Source organism: Rhinolophus sinicus, linkage group LG10 (assembly GCF_036562045.2).
Source record: "Rhinolophus sinicus isolate RSC01 linkage group LG10, ASM3656204v1, whole genome shotgun sequence".
In the NCBI taxonomy this organism is placed as follows: Eukaryota; Metazoa; Chordata; class Mammalia; order Chiroptera; family Rhinolophidae; genus Rhinolophus; species Rhinolophus sinicus.
This window is the reverse complement of record NC_133759.1, coordinates 10,369,933-10,390,021: the sequence shown is the minus strand read 5'-3', so window position 1 is coordinate 10,390,021 and position 20,089 is coordinate 10,369,933. Positions and strand designations below refer to the sequence as shown.

Below are 20,089 nucleotides of genomic sequence, written 5' to 3'. Positions count from 1 at the left end.
AAAAACAAAAATCTTACAACTCCTCACAGTGTCTCTGTGCAACAGGGAGGGGCATGGCACGCTGTCCCCAGTCACCCATACAAAGGGGTGACGAGGGCACAGTACCGACAGGGAGTGAAGGCCGGCTAGCAGTAGCCTTGGCACAATGAAGGCAGACCCCCCTTCACCCTCTGCAGCTGTTGCTGTGCCCCAGCACCCCCTTCCAGGCCCTGCCCAACTCTAGCACTCTGGTATGAACAAACCACTTTTGTCGTAATAAGTAAAAAAACACCTTCTCAGGGATACCCGTATTTTCAAAATACATTTTTATATTCCTGTATTGTTTTCAACCCTGCTTAATGTAAATCCAGCAAATATTTATGTAGCAAAACACAGTATATGCATGTACATATGTATATATATGTGATACCAAGTGAGATACATATATAAATATATCAAGCTTAATTTTATGTACATGCCTGCTACATGATATTTACTTGAAATCTACTCGTTATACTTATAAGGACGATTGATAATTTCAGAAGACAGATTGTATCTGACACCAATCTACTTGTATGTAGAAGATATTCAAAAGAAATTACCATAATGTTCTAAAAGAATAACAATATAATAAAAGACCTAATATGAGATGTGTCATATCCCATCAATCAAAACATGATTATCATCTGATAGACATTTTGAAACAGCTTTAACCTAAACTAAATGACATCCTTGAGATATACCTAATCCATAGGAAATTCTCAGCTTCTTTAACTCTTCTTTCTAAAGAAAATCTTGCATTAGGTTATTTGCATGACTATTCACTGGTAGGGATGAACCGGAGAAGGCAGAGTCTGGAGGTAGGAAGAGATCTTAGCTCACACAGCAAACTAGAAAGGGGATGCCCACCAACGTGAACACTGACAACTAAGTCACGCATACGGCCCTTTTCTCGTTCTCCACATTGTCTGTTGCCTGACAGAATGAGCTGCCCTGAAGTGCACAGCTCACAGCACCACGAAACTGCCTCAGCATCATATTTACAGTGACACATGTTGCTCTCTGCTTAATGAAGGCTTTCTATCAGCACACAACATTATGGCAAGCAAAATTATAATCACTGCAGCTCAAGGGAAAGTCAAATTAAACCTAAGATGATGGAGATCCTCCTGAAAGTCCTGGCCAGCTCCCTACTTGCTGATGGGGACGCACTGAGTAGGTTGCAGCGTCTCCTCCCAATCAGCTTCAGAGAAGGCGCTGTCCCAAGGAGTGGCTCCCGCAAAACTTAGAGGTGAAAATAATCCTTTTCACTTATTTCTATAGATTAACTTAATAAAAATCTAGGACTTTAAGTTCTTCTAGGTTTTATTAGTTCTAAAATTTACACTCTGGAAATAGTTCACAGTTTATAATTTTGCATATTCTTCAATCATAGATAATGATGTAAAATTAAAATGATGCAAAAATACAAGACAGCATTTTAGGGAATACATTTTCCAAGACATAAAAGGAGAAAGTAATGCAGAATTTGAAAATCCAGCCTTGTCAATTTAAATGTGATTCTTATCTCAGATGGTATAAAAAATTTTTTGAATGCCCATGAGTGAGATGATTTTGTTTTTATATTTATTACAAAAAAAAAAAAAAAAAAAAAAAGAATGGGAGGAAGGAATTGATCCTCGTTTACAAAAGCCTCATCCTGCCAGCAAGATAAAAGTTACTTCTCTTATGTCTTCAGGACACCAGACTGGCTACCTATACACCCAAGAGAAACACATTTACGTATTTCCATCAAAGTTTTGTTCAGTTGAAACTTTCTCCCTTCTGAAGAAAGAGCCACTCCCTCTTTTGTCTGTCCCAGTCACACCAAGTTAGCGCCCGCAGGTGGAGGCCATGATGGCCTGATTCCACATGGCGGTCCGATTAGTATGAATGAATGGGAAGAAACGGGATGCTTATGTTAACAACCACAGTGGTGCCTCAGTCTGCTTTGTATTTTATTTGCTGAAGTACCCAGCCGTGTCTGAAAACAACCTTTCCACTATGAAATTAAGGAAGATTTGAAACTTTGGAATGGGACCAAACAGCTGCTGAAATACAGAATGTGGAACTCCCGGTAATAAATAGTGACAGAAAGACACCTCTGCCCCGTTCTTATTCATGGCACCACATTAAAATCAACAAAGGAAACAAGAAACATATAAAGAAACCCCTATCTTTGATGAAAGAAAAAACAAACTATAAACCCAAATCACAAACTATGACAAGAAGGCTTAAAAATCAGACCAGCATAAGCTAAGAGCACCCTGGGTGCTTTGCAAACCTGAGCCAAGTAGGCAGAGGGCAGGGTTCTCCAAAGAGAATGTGTGACAGAACCCTGAAGTGCATCTGCTCCCTGCCTGGCACCTCAGCCAGGCAAGAGACATGAGGTCTCCCATCTTGGAAGAAAGAGCTGCCTGCTGGAACACAGGGATGACGAGCAAGCCGTTCTGGAGCTGTGGGTCTTGGGTGGCCAAAAACAGACCTAAAGGCCAAACCCAACAAAACTCCTAAAAGAACAGGGTCAGAGACGACTCAAGGAGAGCAACTGCCAGGCAAAATCCAAGCTCCTGGCTACCACACTTTCCAGTGGGGTACCCCGACATCCCCTTTCTCCAACACACACACTTCCTTCCAAAAATAGCCAGTCAGGAGAAAAATAGGAGTTCACTAAAAATAAGTAATAACCACAAATAAATTGCATAGAACTATGCAAAAATACTACAAGGGAAAAAAGGAAAACCATAAACAAAAGGCAGAAAAGAAAAATAGCAGAAAATTACAGTATCAAGCAATGAAAAACTATGGAATTCTTCATGAAGTTAAATAAATTAAAGCAAGCCTCATCTCTGAAATTAAAATGCAAAGAGCTATGAGAACTGAAGGTGAAAGATCATAAAAACAATGAAAGACAAAAATAAAACTTAGAGATACAGTCATAATAAAAGCTACCAAAAAAAGAAACACCGAAAACATAGTCAGAAAAATGGTAGACAAGTCTAAGAAAATTACATAAAAACTTTAAAATACTTCAGATAATATATAAGAGCCTATGTGTACATAACTGGCATGCCTAAAGATGAGAAGAGGGCAAATACAACCAAATAACTCTTAACAGGTAACTGAAGAAAATTTTTCTGAAATCATGGTAATCTTTAATCTATATATTAAAAGAACATAGATCCAACAAAAAACTGCTACAAAATACTATCAAAACATATGCAGATACCTGGACTTGTAGACAAACAAGAATGCTAATGAGTACCTACATTCAAATTTCCTGATACCTTCTAAAAGCCATATAGATCAACGAGGAGAGCAAGTAAAAGTATCAATAACATATTTTTACAGCACAACTCAGAGACAGGGGAGACTACAAAATCCAGTGAACATGTAAGTCAGGCAATAAAGAACAAAGAACACATTCTGTTCAGGTTCACGTGAGACATTTTCTAAGACAGGTCATATGTTAGGCCACAAATTAAAGTCTCAATGGATTTTAAAAGACATATGTCATAAAATGTATCCTCTGACCACAACGGGATAAAGTTTGAAATCAATAGCAAAAGGAAAACTGGAAAATTCACAAATGTGTGGAAATTAAACAACACACTCTTAAACAACCAATGGATAAAAGGAGAAATCACAAAGGAAATGAGAAAATACTTAGAAATGAATGAAAACTAAAACACAACATACCAAAATTTATAGGACACAGAGAAAGCTAATGGGAAAATTTATAGCTATAAATGCTTATATTAAAAATAAGAAAGACTTCAAATGAACAACATAACTTTACAATTAAGGAACTAGAAAAAGAATAACAAACCAAACCCAAAGTTAGCAGACGGAAGGAAATAATAAAGATTCAAGTAGATATAAACAAAATAGAGAACAGAAGGATAATAGAAAATATTATAGAAACTTCCTGATTTCAAAACTTACCACAAAGCCACCATAATCAAAACCGTGTGGTACTGACACAGACAGACATATAGGCCAATGGAATAGAATAGAAAGCCCAGAAACAAACCCTCACATATATGGCCAAATGATTTTTGACTAGGGTACCAAGGACATTCAATGAGGAAAGGACAGTCTTTTCAACAAACGGTGCTGGGAAACCTGGATGTCCACATGCAAATCAATGAGCTCGGACCCTTACCTAACACCATATACAAAAATTAACTCAAAATGGATCAAAGACTGAAACGTAAGACCCAAAACTATAAAACTCTAGAAGAAATATTGGGGGAAAACTTCATAACATTGGATTTGACAATGATTTCTTGGATATGACACCAAAGGCACAGGCAAGAAAAGTGAAAAATCGATAAGATGGACTTCATGAAAATTTAAAAATTTTGTGCATCAAAAGACAAAATCAACAAAGTAAAAAGGTTACCCATAGAATGGGAGAAAATATTTGCAAATCATATATCTGATAACAAATTAAATCCATAATATGTAAAGAATTCCTAAAACTCAACAACAAAAAACAACCTGATTCGGAAATGGGCAAAGGATTTGAATAAACATGTCTCCAAAGAAGATATATGAGTGGTGAATAAGTACATGAAAAGATGCTCAACGTCACTGATCATCAGGGAAGTGCAAATCAAAATTAAACTGACATACCACCTCAAACCCATTAGGACGGTTATTATCAAAATAATCAGAAAAGGACGTGTTGGCAAGGAGAAATTGTAATGCTTGTGCACTGTTGGTGGAAATGTAAAATGGAACAGCCACTATGGAAAACAGTACCTCAAAGTTTCCTCAAATAGGTATTTGCACACCTATGTTCATTGCAGCATTATTCCCAACAGCCAAAAGGTGGAGGCAACCCAAGTATCCATTGATGCATGAATAGATAAACAAAATGTGGTCTATCCATACAATGAAATATTATTTAGTCGTAAAAAGGAAGGAATATCTGACACATGTTTCAACACAGACAAACCTTGAGGACATTATGCTAAGTGAAATAAGCCAGTCACAAAGACAGAAATATTATGATTCCACTTATTTATGATATTTAGAGTAGTAAAATCATAAAGACAGAAAGTATAATAGAATGGTGGTTGCCAGAGTTGAGATGAGAGGAAAATGTTGATAATTGTTCAATAAGTATAGAATTTCAGCTTTACAAGATGAAAAGAGCTGTGGAAATGGATGGTGATGATGGATGTACAACATTATGAATGTATTTAATACCATTGAACAGTACACTTACAAATCTTTAAGATGGTAAATTTTATGTTATGTGTACTTTATCGAGAGAGAGAGAGAGAGAGAGAGAGAGAGAGAGAGAGAGAGAGAGACTTAAGAGATATAACAACCAAACAAAATGAGTGATCGATGATTGGATCATGGTTTGAACAAATCAGCTCTAAAATGTATTTGGTGACATCTGGGAAAATTTGAAGATGCACTGCTTTTGGGGCATCTGTCCTTCTGGGTAAAGAATGGAAGTCAATATTACACTGACTATTAAAAGAAAACCAGACTAGGGGACACAGAAGCTTATATACTTAAAGTGTATTTTAAGGAGTGAAAATGCTCTGAGGCCTTGTCACTATCTGGGTTTGAGGCAAACCTGGAATTACACATTATAGCAAACACTTTCTTTCAGCAAACAGGTATTCTCATTCCAAAGGAATTACACAAAATCAAAAAGTTGCCAAGTGCTGATGTGCGTTCATTCAGATATTATGTCACTTTATGAATCTTCCTAATAAGCTTTACTCTATTTGCATGGGTTCATAGCCAGTGAGATGAGAGAAGGAGGAAAGAATGCTCCAGGAAAAGACCAGGTCTCCCATCTTTATCCCTCCACAGATTTTCATTATACTAAAATGTTTGGGCAGAAAGCAAAGTTCACTAATTTTAACTGAGTAATATATATATATATATATATATATATATATAACTGAGTAATATATATATATATATATATATAACTGAGTAATATATATATATATAACTGAGTAATATATATATATGTATGTATATATATGTGTGTATATATATGTGTATATGTATATACACGTATATATACATATATATGTACATATGTTCACACTGAATTTTATGCTAACTGAATGCTGTGAGACCTCGATAAGTAAGAAGTAGCAAACCACACAGAACAAATACATTGATTTAAAAGTGCAATATAAGGAAGCTCTAAAGGCAAAAAGTCTGTTTGTGAAAAAATAAGTTATTGTAAAGTGTGAGTTTTTCAGTTGAAGGAAAAAAAAATAAAGCCTCTGTAATTTGTTATTTATGTCTACTAAGAAAAATTCATTGCATTAAAATGTATATTCATGAAGCTGGATGACATAATGAATTACTTACATAATGATTTTCCTGGGTACAACTTTGCCTGGGGGTAACCAGGAATCATTTTTTCATCTCTGGCTCTAAGATTTTCAAGTTCATGTTTGATAATGAATTGACATTCTGCCATTGTAAGGAAATCGTCATTGTTATCTAAAATAAAACAAAACTTTCCAGTTATTTTCGCAGACATAGCCAAAATACAATTAATAATATTTAAATAATTTGGGATTATGGAAATAATGATGTAAACAATAATTACCATAAGGAGTAAGTAAAGCATAAAACCGGTAAATTTAACAGAATATAAAGCTCCTTAGATACTTTATAAGAATAAAAATATGCTGTTATGCCTTCACTTAACACAATTCCTCAATCATTGTACTAGTTATTATACAGACACTTGCTTGATCTCATTTAATACCAAGCAGCAGAAGGCAGTGTGTTCTGTAATTCTAACAATATTTGTAATTAGGGGTGGCATTGAAGTTTGCCTACGTGGAAATTCTACTCCTTCAAACTCTCAATCCCAGGCCATTCCCTTCTGGAGTTGAATATCCCTCCCATAAATGGGGGAGTAGAAAGTCCAATCAGAAACCAGTGTTGTTTTTTGACAGGTGAATCCTCTTAAATGAGGTGAATTTCGCTTTGATCATTTATTCACTAAAATATAAAAATCCAGAGTGAGTAAATCTCAAGAAACCTAATCACATCTTCTAACTCTGAAAGCCCTGGAAGGGACCAGTTTGAATCTGAACCCAAACTCACTCTCTGATATCACAGCCATCAGGCTTTCACAGTTCTTTCCAGAAACCATTGTCTTCTGGAAACTCCTTTGAGGCCAGAACCAGTTACCTACCAGGAAATGGGGATTCTGGGATACTGAACTACTGCTGTGTTTCTTATAAGATTTTTCTTTATCAAGCCAGGGGATATTCACCATTCTAAGAATTAGAATAATATAAATAAGTTACATGTGTCATCCTCATTTATATTCACCTCTCCCAGAGATGTAAGTAACGCCCATGGGCCAAATCTGGCCCATCACCTGGTTTTGTAAGTAAACTAATTGTGGGAGATGACGGCCTGCACAGCCTAAATTATTACAGTCTGGCCCTTTACTGGAAAAGTTTGCTGATCCCTGATCTATTCATCAAAAACTTATCTTTGATAAATTGATTCTGAGAGAAATAATCCTGGAACTCACCATCAAAACCTTTGAAGTTATATCGGGTTCCGTATGTGAAGGCTCTCATGGTGCTATCATTGCACTCTTTTACCAATCCCACTGCTTCTGCCCCCAGTAACAATCTAATATTGGAGGCACCAACGAGATACAAGTTCTGATTTTCCAGTGTTTCTTTCTCATATTTATTTAACAACGGTCTAAACAACAGCTGGGCACCTTCGAAAACAAAAGACAAGCCCAATCTTAGGAAGAGACAAACAAAAGTTTCAAAAGTGAAAACCTTCTAAAGATGTATTATGTTTCTAGTTTGGTAGAAGGAAAATAAATTATATTAACAAATTTAAATTCATCTTCCAAATAAAAAAGAAATATAAGTAAGTTGGGGATGGCAGTTCTTTATAGCTTTTGAAATAAATACCCAAACTGGGAAATTCAATAAGTGACTTGCAAGTTACTCAAATTAGAAGTAGGTATGAAACAAGAATCCAATACTTATTAGCTCTAGGTATAAAATTGCACTAAGTAAAAATACAAGGCAAAAGGATAGTTGCTTAATAAAAAAATAGAAGACCAAAGTTTAAGAAAATATCCCAGTAAAAATGCCACAAATTTAACACAATTACATTAGACTATAACAAATTTTATGAATGTAAAATACTAAATAAAAAAGAGCAATATAATATTTCAATAATTTTCACCATAAATGTCTACATTCGATTAGGTTTAATATTTTTCTTACATAGGTTCCCAAAACTTTAGAGTAGACGTTGTGATTTGATATTGTATATGTAATTATTACATAAAAGATTATGGAGAAAAATGATTTTTTTCTAATTTTTTATTTCTACCTACATCAAACTTTTTAAGGTGTATTTATTTCTTTACTATTTACCCTCTAGAGAGGATTGATGAATTATGAAAATACTAATCAGGTGGTAACAGGATAATGAGCAGGATTTATATTTCACTTACCAAATGGATTAATATATTAACATTAATGTACTGTGACACTATAATTTGGGTAATTTACAACAGAGGCATCAGGATTTTAATTTAAAAATCAATGAAAGATATATTCAATTTGCAGAAAACATAAACGACTCTTAAATATAAAATCCTTCACCTCATTTATATTAAGATAAATGCAAAAAAGGACACCAATATGCTATTTTTCACTTCTCACACTGCAAAGATCAAAAGTTGGGAACAAATGGGTTGATGAGTACAGTAGTCATGGAAGTACCCCCATCCATCCAGTTCTCCGCTCAAGAGAATCCACTGTCAAAAGCAGAGTTGACTGACAGCCTCCTGCTGCCCAGCTTTGGATGAGGCACCCTCTTACCTAGGCCATGGTCCCCCAGCTGCTCCCAGCCACTGGCTGAGCATGGAGGGGACGCTGGAAAGAGGCCATTCCTGCTTAACATGGGTTTCCTTTCAAGGGCAACGTTGGGTCTGGCTGATAGGATGCTGTAGTCTGAGGCTCTTCCTACTCACGCCTCGTCTCTTCCCTCTCTCTTCTTTTTTTTTTTTTTTTTTTTCCTCTCTCCTTTCACAAGTGTCAGACCTGCACCAAAGTCTGAAGCCTCTCATCGCCCACTCCTGCTACCTCCCCCTGTATCTTTCTACAAATGTTTCCCTCAGGAAACCTGTGTATAAATCTCATGCTAGCATCTCTTGCTTGGAAGATCTAACACAGGGAGTGTGGGGGAAAAGGCCCTCTTGGAGTACAAATTGATAGAACCTTTGGGGAGAACCGTTTGTCAATATCTTGTTTTGAAAAAGAGCAGTCCCTATCTCCCTCGTCCCAGTGTACCTTCCCCAGAGGCAATGACTTTCAAAATGTTCAGGTGACTCCTTTGTTATTTACTTTCATGTCCCCAACCAGCACACTTATAGAGCTATTTCTTTTTGTTTCAGGCCTTGGAAGATGAGGATTTAGCTCTTTTTCCCCCACCTCCACCATTTCCATCCACCACTCCCATCACCCCATTCTCACAATGTAGTTAGATCATCTTTTTCATTTCATCAGTAGGATTTTCATTATTATGACTACATGTTATTTATAGTTGAGCCTTACAATATGCTGATTTTCCTTTCCTAAACTTTGCATTTCCTCCCAAATTAACTGTCTTATCATTTGCTTAGTTTATTTTGCACTTATCAATAATTCAATCCCCTATGCTCTCTACCAATTGTTTACGTCTTCCCTCCATACACTGGCAGGAAAGGTACCCTTATCAACAACATCTTAGAGAAGTCTCTCTTCACTCTGCCCTCACACCTTGCTGGCAGCTGGGTGGGTTCAGAATCCTAGACTAAAACCATTTTCCTTCAGAAATGAATATATTACACCATGCCTTCTAGCTGACAATGTTTCTGTTAAGAAGTTTGACCGTTTATATCTGAGCTATTTTCTTTTTTCTGGAAGTCTGTAGTATCTTCTCCATCCTCAGAGTTCTGGAACTTTCCAGTGAATATGCCATTTTCATCCACAGTGCTAGGCATTGAGTGTGCCCTTTGAATCTGGAAAAGCATTGCATCAGCCTTTAGTTTTTCTTTGATGATTTCTTCCTCTCCTTTTTCTGTTCCCTTTCTAGAATTCCTTTTATTCAGATGGGTACCTCCTGGATTAGTCCTCTAATGTCCTTATATTTTTCTCTCATATTTTCCAATTCTTTACCTTTCTGCTCTACTTTCTAGGAGGTTTTTGTTAAAATCATCTTCTAACCCTTCTACTGAATATTTAAATTTTGTTTTAATATTTTCACAAGAACTGTTTTTTTCTAAACCAGATATTATTTTATAATATCCTATTCTTGATTTATAGATGTTCTATCTTCTTATAATTTTGACAATTGAGATTTTAATTCTCTTTCGGTTTTCTTCTTCTGCATAGTTTGCTGCTTCTTTGTTTAGTTTTTACTTTCTTTCATGATAGAGGTTTTCCTCGAGCGTTTGGTAATCTTTTGTTGTATGCTCATGTTTAAGAAAGGGGTTCTAAGAGGCTAAACAGAAGTTCTAAAGGCTTAGATGGAGCTCATCAAAGATGGCCTTTAATGCAGTGCAGTCTGGCCAGGTCATTTTCCATGGACAACTCTGATTTGGGCATCTTCGTTATTTTGCCGAGTTGATCTGATTATCCAAAGAAAGATTATTCAATGTCTCTCCTAGATAATCTGAATCCAACTGCTAACATTTTAGAAACTAAATTAGGTATGAGATTGGTGGGGTGGACAGGAGCAACAATATTCAGTTGTTACCCTATTTTCAGTATGGAATCTCTCTTTTCAACTGTGCATTGAGCCCCCACACCAAAAATCCATGCATCTCACCCCCTCCAGAGAATAATAAGCAGTCTTCTGCTGGGTCGTACAATATGGAAGGGATCTGAGGATCTAACTATTTCTTAAATAGATCTCAGCCAATTCTTTTCTTTTCTTCTTGGTACCACTTTTATTTCCAACTTTACAGGCCTGTACTGTTCCTCCTAAAGCCACACGATGAGCAGAGAAGAAGACTGGGAATACACTGGAGACTCTCACTTCCAGATACTACAAATGTTCTTACATCCAGGGCTTTTAAAGAAGGGAGTCCAGTCCAGTGAAATATCTCAGATTTCAGCAAGCAAGTAGTCTTATTTTTAAGTTTATTTTAGGTTCAATTATTTGAAAAAAAAATTTTAATTCCACTTTGACTCAAAGTTTTATTTGTAAGAAAGCATTCCAGTTTATAGTCAAAATCTTTTAAAAGAATGTTTAAATTTTGTCCAGTGTTGGAGAATTAGGGAAGTTTTAGGTATTGTTTTGTGTAGCTTTATGAAGCATCTGCTCATGTAAAATGTCCTCCATCCAGATCTAGGCCCCTGTTGGCTGGCCCCTCAGGAGAGGGCTAAAGTGTGGCCTCCTCTATAAAGAAGGCCACTCCCATGCCAGTCTGAAAAGCATCACCAACTATTACCTCTTCCTTCTCTTTAGTTTTATAACAAGTACACATGTGATTCATTTTTAAGTATCATGCACAGCTCTGTAACAGCTCTTCTGTTAGCCTTTATTTTCTGTTACTTCAACTTCCAGGAACTGGCATTCAGTCTGCTTACCCTGACAGTCACACTCACAGGTAGAGACTCTTATGTTTTTCTCCCTTAGCACCATAACCGACACACAAAGAATACTCAATAAATACATGTTCATTCATTTGACAAATATTTATTAAGCACCTACTATGCACCAAGCACTGAGCTAGGCACAGCTTTCATAGCTGTGAACAAAATCACTCATGTTGCTTACAGCCTAGTGGAGACTTACAGTCTAATGTTCACTTAAGACCTCCTTTCAAGTCCTAGATAAATAATAAAGAGCAAAGAAATGGACATTAATTTTAGAAATATACCAATAAAAAAGCTGTAAAGCGCATTTAAAAATACATTTTTAGCCAGTGAACATGACTAAGGGTGAGTACTATTTATTTTACTCACCTCCATCTTTCTTTTTAGCGATAATTCTGTTTTTCAGCCAGTCTTTGGTTTCATCTTTGACGTCCTGAGCAAGTTCTATGACTACCAAAGGGGTGAAAGAACTCTCACAAGTATCCAAAGCTGATAAGGACACTTTCATCTTCGACAAAGTTGCTGAAAATGAAATTAAATTAAAAAGCAAATATGGGTTATAACGGGAAAGAGACACATATAGACTGCATTTGTATTTTCTTTTAATTACACCTAATTCTGCTTTCCAAGATATAGTAAAATTATTCATGATCCAGATGGGTCATATGAAAGTCTCAACCAATGGTCCAGCACACGTGCGAGCCAGGCCCTGTTCAGAGATGACGGGAACACCATTCCTTTCTGTAAGCAGTTCAGAATACAGCAGGGGGGACGTTCATGTAAGTGAAGGAAAGCAGTGTAAAATGTGCTCTCACACAAGAGGAGTAAGAAAGAACTTGCAACGGATGTGACACCTGAACATGTTTTAGAAGACTGAAGGGGAGTTTGCCACATAGACAATGGATGGCATTCTAAGTAGAGGAGATGGCATCCCCTACAAAATAATGATGAAAAATAAGCAATAGACTCAGAGAAATACAAGTGATTAGGTATGGCTGCAGCATTAACTATGTGGGGGTGAAGATGTGCGGGGGAGGGAGGATAGGAATGAGCTGGTAACTACCTAGGGCCCCTGATTACAAAGGAACTGGGCTTTGTCCATTAAACAATGAGAGTCACTAATTCCTTATGAGCAGGAAATGGACACTGTCCAATTTCATGTTTCAGTATGGAGTTGATCTCCCACCATCAGCTTTCTTTCCTAGTTTCCCTACCTTTCTCAGGGATATATCATCTTTCTCTCTGTTACCAAGCTTGAAAAGTATTAGCGTGAACTTGGAGACCCATAAAAGGCACCAGTCATTAAGGCCTAATGATCTCCCTCTAAAACAGGGGTGTCCAAACTTTTTTCAACATTTTTCACCAAGGGCCATATGCGGTAAAATACACAAACAGCCGGCCACTCACTCGAGGTGAAGTACATATTGCCTCACCTGGTTTATTGAAGTGAACTAAATATACTTTGGAATTTGCTGCGGGCCAATTAACAATGGATTGCGGGCTGCAGTTGGCTCGCGGGCCGCAGTTTGGACACCCCTGCTCTAAAATGTTTTCTCATGTGAAACTCTCACTGACAGATTCTCAACAGGGCCTATTTTCATACTTTGAACTTACTTATTCTAACTTTATACTTGGTAAGTTTTAATGATTCCAAAGGACAAGTGCAAATCAATTCTTGGGAATAATCATAAAAGGAGTGACACCAAAGAATGTCTCTCCTTTCTTCGGGGGAAATCATGACCTTGCAGCAAGCTAACCACAGAGACCCAGACTGTCTGGCTTGGATTGATACACTTTTGTTTTTCACTAACAGAGCACAAGTTTTGTTTGGGGCAACACAGGTATTATAAATCAATGTTAGAGTCAAATTATACTACAAATACATCAGGAATACCATCAGAGATACCAGTCAAATGAAAAACCGGCTCTATGAAGAAAACCAGATCAAAACAGGACCTAGTACTTATCTCCAAACAGCTAATACTGTGGTTAGGAATTATACAGAATGAAAGAATAACAGATAGCAATTAAAGCTGTGCGAATTCAGAACACTTAACGTGTAAGAGTTTCGGATGAAGCAAAGGGAGAAGCATGTTCTACACAGGGAAATAACATGGATAAAATCAATGAAGCGAGAATCAGGGCAGCATGGAGAGGGATGCAGAAGAACAATTAAGATTGGCCTGACCAGAGCCGAGTGGCAACATTTCGTAAGCTGCGACCATTTAAGGATAATGAATGCTCTCTTTACTTCTGACCCATTTACTTCTGACCCAACGGCCAGCAAGGAGGCACTGTAGGAGTTTCTGAGCAGAGGACTAGCCACGTGTCAGAGCGATATGAATCCCAACGTGAATGTTCTTTGTGGTATTCTTTCAACTGCCCTGAACTTCTGCAATTTTTCAAATAAAAAATTGGAGAAAAGGTTAATCTACCAGCAGAGTATGAGACAGCATCATCCTCTTTAAAATGGAAATCTCAAATACAACAAACATTACTGAGGTGCTTAGTGGGAGCCAAGCCGTGATAGAGTGAAGGTACAAAAGTAAGCAAGGTCTACATCTTGCTTTTGAGGAGCTCCCAGTCCAACGCAGAAGCACGAGTCCGTCAAATCATTCCAACACATGGGCTAAGTACATTAGCCATAACCCGAAGTGTAGGGGCAGCCTGAGGAGGGGGGGGGTTAATTTTCTGGGAAGGGGGACTGAGAATCAGACAGCCTGCAACTTGGAAAGATCCATGGATGGCTCCAAAGCTTATAATATGGGGCATGGAAAGAATAGCTGTGCATGAACAACAGCAAAGACGGAAAGAATGGTTAGGTTAAGAGAACAATAAATTGCTCAGCAGGGCATGTGTGGACATGCATGAAAGGTCAAAGTTTTTTAGCATTTATGCATTGCCTAAGGCAATAAAAGGCCCACCTAATTCATAATTACCGGGTAATAAAACAATCTGAGACACTAGAAGCAGGTTTCAGTTCTAAGTATGTATGTATATGAGCACTACCTAGAAACTCATAATAAATATTTGCTCATTGATTTATTCTCGTTGGAGCTAATATCTGCCATTCATCACTTGAGGCACAACCTTAACGAGACTTCCAATACATTAAGACAAAAGCGTCACAATGTCTGCTATACAAGTCAACAAAATATACAAAAAACTAAAATAACAAAAGAAGAAATACAAGAGGCCAATACACACTTGAAAAGAGGTTCGAAGTTACTAATAAGAGAAATGCAAAGTAACGACGAGATACTTTTCCCCTTTCAGATTTGCTGAAGTCGAAAGATGGAGAGAACGCAGCTCTGGCACCTGTGCAGAAAATCGGGCATTTTCACACACTGCTGGCATTTTGTAATTTGATACCACACTTGTGCCATCCAAGGGGCCACAGTGTACTTAAAGGCCCAGGTACCTGAGAGGCAGGACCCCCTCCCACACTGCCTGTGCTCTCTTCTTCCTGTGCCTGCAACCCCATTGCCTTCTTCCTGTGCCCTCTACTCAGGAAATTGCTGTCACTGTGGTGTAACACCTCTGGGAGTGCCCTCTCCTTGGGCGATCCCTGCCCCGTGTGTTCTGCATGCAACAGGGTGCAGGTAAGCAGACGTTCACTCTTGCAGTTCATTGGCCAGTGGAAGCCAGGCCTGCTCTAATACCACTTCTCCCCATTGGGATGAATATCAAGTGGGGGAAATCAGAAGCCTCAGGGCAGCCTTGGCCTAAGCTGAGCTCTGCAATCTGCTTTTACCAGCGGGTGTTAATGGGAGCTTGCTCCATCCACTATTACCATGCACACTAGACTACTAGTATGTGGGACCAAAATACTAGATGTGGGGACATGAGAGCTTTAAGTGTTGGTACAGAAAAGGGCCTCGTGGTTCCAGGTGGGGCCAATCTAAAACCAAGCAACGATTCAACAACACGCACAGACTTCTTGGGTACCGGAAGTAGAATGATTTCCACGACCACAGCCAACTTTCTCCCTTTTACCGGACAAGCAGCCAGGAATGACTAAAAGACACAGAGAAGCTCCCAGGTTCCACACAAGCCCTGGGCACAGGATCATTAGACAGCCATTCCGAATTCTGTTCTTTATCATGCATTGAACTGCACATAGGGCCAAAGAGAGCAACAAAGGAACTGGATTCATGTGGCTTTTACCTTAGCTGGTGGAATCACCTGACTATGGTAAGAGGGAAATATTCGACCATGGTGGTTGAAACGTACACATGAAGAGAAACATGCTGTGAGTTCAGGCACGGGGAGTGCTTGGGGGTGGTTATGTGCACATTTGAGAAGGATCAAGAAAATAATGGACGCTTTACACTCTTCCTGAGTTTGGATAAAAGAAACCAGTCGATGGAATTATCATAAATCCAAAGGCTAATAAGAAGGCAACACACAGAGCTGTCCTTAGGGATCAATTTATTTCAGACTCAAGAGGAAGAAACATGAACCAAAATTATAAGAATACTCTCAGTCATGAAGCAGAATAGGAACATGCCAGCGAGAGAAAAATGAAGGGCCATACTGATCAAGCTGGAAGACGAAAAGGATTTCCTCAGGTGGAAAGCTGTGATTTGAATGGCCAGGGCTAGAAGGAATTGGGACAGGACCCCTCCAGAGACAACTTAGAGGGATCCTCTAACACCTCTGGCAGTCAGTTAATTCTGAGACCAATTGTGGGACACTCCCTCCTGGAGATGTAGGTCAGCGGCCTCTCAGAGTCACATAAGAGATGGGCAGGTGTGAGAGTGGAAAATCAGCACTCCACCCACCCACTCTCACTAGTTTCTCAGGGATACAGACAGCATGGGGAAGCTGGGGAAGCCCATTCCTTGAGGCACATGTGGCCTCTGGACTCCGCAAGAAATTGTAGGAGAGATGAGACACAACATACTGAAGAAAGCGTGGCCACACACAGCAGCCCAGGCCCAGGGCTGACTGGATGCTGCACTGACAGAAAGAAAGCCACCGCTGGACAGAACCACCCAACTGAGTCTTGCCATGGACTAACCAGGGAGGCAAAACAAGAATATTTCCTCCTCTCACTCATGCTTTCTGTCTACTCTCATTACCCCAGATATTACCAAGATTTTGCCTTGGGGGGCTCGAATAATGTCCGAAAACCTGGAGCAACACTGACTCTCACCTCCCAGCATAGGAGTGGGCATATAGTGGAAACTCTAATATGTGATAAAAGAATGAATCCATATGATGAACTACGCATTATGCAACAATTTAAAAAGATGTGCACGGAGAGTTTTTAATGATCCAGGAAAATGTTAAGTGAGGAAAAAAGCAAAATACAAAGAAACATACAGTATGATCTCAAATATGTAATATGTACATTTAAAAATACAAAAAGAATTGAGAATTGCACCAAAATGTGAATAGCAGTGGTGAAATGATAGGCTTTTCATTTTCATCCTTATACTTTTCTCTATCGTCCAAGTTTTCTACAATGAAAAAAACACTGGACTTTTTTTTAAGTGCATACAGCTCCAAATTACCAGGCCTTCTCTATCCCTTTCCATTATTTTAGATCTCGTAAATTTCATTCTTCATCTGCAATTCTATGGTTCTTTCAGCAATACCTGGTCAGAATAGACATGATCTACCTTCCACAGTTAATTTAAAACTGTTTATCATACTGACGGAATAGGACCTTAGAAAACATCTAGTCCTTTATGTTACTGTGACTTGAAATTGAAAGTAGCCAGACAATAAAGATTTAAACCCCACAGGATTAGATTTTTAAAAATTACAACCCTGCAGGATTTAAGGGAATGTGATACAACTGTTTTTGAGTCTGAATAAATCTCAACTGTACTTTTCAACTTTCCAATCCGGGGCCTCCATACACTTGCTCATCTGCTGAAATTGGGTTCTACAGAAGAAAGCGCCCACCGAAGCTGGCGCTGTGAAGGCGCCAGAAAAATCAAGCAGCCTATAGGAGGCGAACCCCATTCCATCCACATTTCTCAGGTGTCCAAGGCACGGTCTCTTATTTAAACTGGACGTGTCCCAGTCAGAAGCCTGGAAGCCCAATCACCCCAATGTTCACAGAGCATTACCCTGCAAGCTCGCTCTGGCCACACCCGTTCTGAGACTCCCTAACCCTCGCTGCTCCCCGGACTGTCAGGGGAAGCGCAAACCAAGGGCCCCGCTGAGCTGGTCCTTCCCAAAACACCCTTCACTACGCTTCTTCGACTCCTTCATCCCCCCTTCCCCAAAGCTCTGAAGACTACTCCCCGGCCCCCTATAACCGCCCATCCTGAACCCACCAGCCCCAGATTTCGGCCTTACCCCCTTTCTTCCATTCCAGTACTCAACCCCTTCACCCCAGACTCACATCTCCACCCCAAACCTCGGCTGTCCCCAGCCCCCGGCTGAGACTGCCACTCCCCCAATACTGTTACTCCTCACTCCCCTCACGGGAACACCCCCAAACCTCGGCGCCCCTCCCGATCCCACTTCCCCGTTCCGGGGATTGCCAGCACCGGGAGGTAACCCGGGAAGGAAGGGCGGCGGCCGGCAGGAGTGCGCTGGAGGCGTCCAGCCGCTCCTGGCAGCCGGCAATCAGGGGTTCTGTCTGAGCCCTCACGGATCGGGGTCTCTGTGCCGCCGAGAGCGAGGGGATCCGAGGTCTCCTCGCCAACTCACCCGCCGCAGCGGCGCTCCAAGTCTTTGGGGGCGGGCCTAAAAGCCGGCAGGACCCGGAGGCCGGGCTCGTGAAAGCTGGAGGCGGGGGGTGGGCCGGCGCCCGCGGGGCGGGTGCAGCCGTGCGCTGCGCGCGGCGAGGCCTAGACGCGATGACGCGCAGGCGGGGCGGGACTACGGTGGGAGCAGCGAGGCCTTGCTGGGCTGTCACTCCGAAAGGGGGCGGGACCACAGTGGGAGAGTGGGGCGTGGCTGGGCTGTCACACAGAGCGCGTAGCACCTAGTGGAGCGGCCAGGAAAGAAATTTGCCCCTTCACATTTTCATCTTTGCCATCTCTCAAGATCCAGAATCCAATTTTCTTGTCACTTTCAAATATAAGAACGTCTCATTTTAGCTGTAAATTATTTCCAGGTGGTGAAAAACCCAAATCCCTTTCATTATTAAACCCCACATCCAATAAAGTCAAATTCCTACAGTGGTCTCTAGGGTCTCCCACCCCTTATCTCAGAAAACCACTTTTCCTCTCCCCTTTTTTCTGCCCCAGCCACCTTGGTCTCTATGCTTTTCCTAGAACTCACCAGACACTCTCCCACACTTGACTAATAGCCATGGTTACAATGTAGTGTATACAAACATTGCATTCTAATGTTATGCACCTGAAACATATAGCACCTTGGATTCCAATTTCACCACAATAAAAAACGTTTTTGATATTTTCCATTTTGATATCTAGAAATAGAAAACAGAAATTTATTTTCATGTATTAAAAGACCTATCTCATCCTCTAGAAAGATATATGTAAACTGTTTCCATCCTCCCTGTGTTGAATACAAACATCTATTTGCTAGAGTAGATGAAATATCATATAAGTATTTTGAATATCCTGGGGAAAGCGTTATTTTATTTCCACTGTGTTTTTACTGGAAACCTATAATGTTGAATAATGACCATTTGACATCTGCCAAATAACCAAGGACACAATTTGGCTCCCAGTGTTATTTCAATTTCTTGTCTTAGCAGGGAATAGGCTAAATGGCTAATGGGTCTTTCCTGTGTCTTCTGTGCATCTAATACATTCTTGGAATAAAGCCATTGAAATAATAGAATTCCTCTATGAAACTGCTCACCTGAGGAAAACTGCCCATCCTAAATATTAGATTTTGAATAATATGTGTATCTCCAACTTTCAAAATCTATATCATTAGTGTCAAGAACTACAAAGGGTATGACATTTTATCATACTTGTGAGCTAATGAGTTAATTTGCCACAGTTTCATGGATGCCAACAGAAGACAAGAGATTCATGGGTCAGAGACAGCAGACTTTGTTACTCATTGCGTAGCAATAGGTGTGAGCTCCATGTTTATGTCAGTTCCCCCTTGCCCCCGTGTCCCAAGGGGTCAACATGAAGCAGACCAGGTACATCCTGTACACCCAATGGGTTTGCATCATAGCTAAGAATCCCTGGTCTTTTAAGGGGGCTGTTCGCAAGCCTACTCAACCTTACCTCTGAGGGACACATTATCCTTATTTTCCTAGACAGACTACACATCTGCCCTCTGCTCCATAAGGATAAATCAGCTCTATCTTGAAGGCTGTTTGGTATGCAAACATCCTTCTAAAGATAGTCTGGAACAAAGGGTGTCATTGCCTTTACTCAGAAGATCAGCAGACACACAAAAGACCCATGGAGAATTATCTCCCCACAATTAGGAGAATTAGGAGTAGCCTTGCTACCAGCACAAATCATAAGTTTTCCCAGCAAAAG

General features: G+C 39.7%; 1 protein-coding gene across 1 annotated transcript in view; it reads right to left on the bottom strand.

Annotated features, from left to right (window-relative positions):
* Positions 1 to 18,468, bottom strand: part of ANO10 (anoctamin 10) — a 148,763-nt gene extending 130,295 nt beyond the window's left edge. Inside the window, exons 1-4 of the mRNA XM_019724110.2 lie at positions 18,324 to 18,468; positions 12,021 to 12,173; positions 7,565 to 7,762; positions 6,376 to 6,510 (exon numbers count right to left, since the gene is read on the bottom strand). Coding sequence (XP_019579669.2) covers positions 6,376 to 6,510; positions 7,565 to 7,762; positions 12,021 to 12,159 — 472 coding nt within the window. The 5' untranslated portion in view covers positions 12,160 to 12,173; positions 18,324 to 18,468. The remainder of the gene's footprint in view (positions 1 to 6,375; positions 6,511 to 7,564; positions 7,763 to 12,020; positions 12,174 to 18,323) is intronic.
* Positions 18,469 to 20,089: the final 1,621 nt, after the last annotated feature.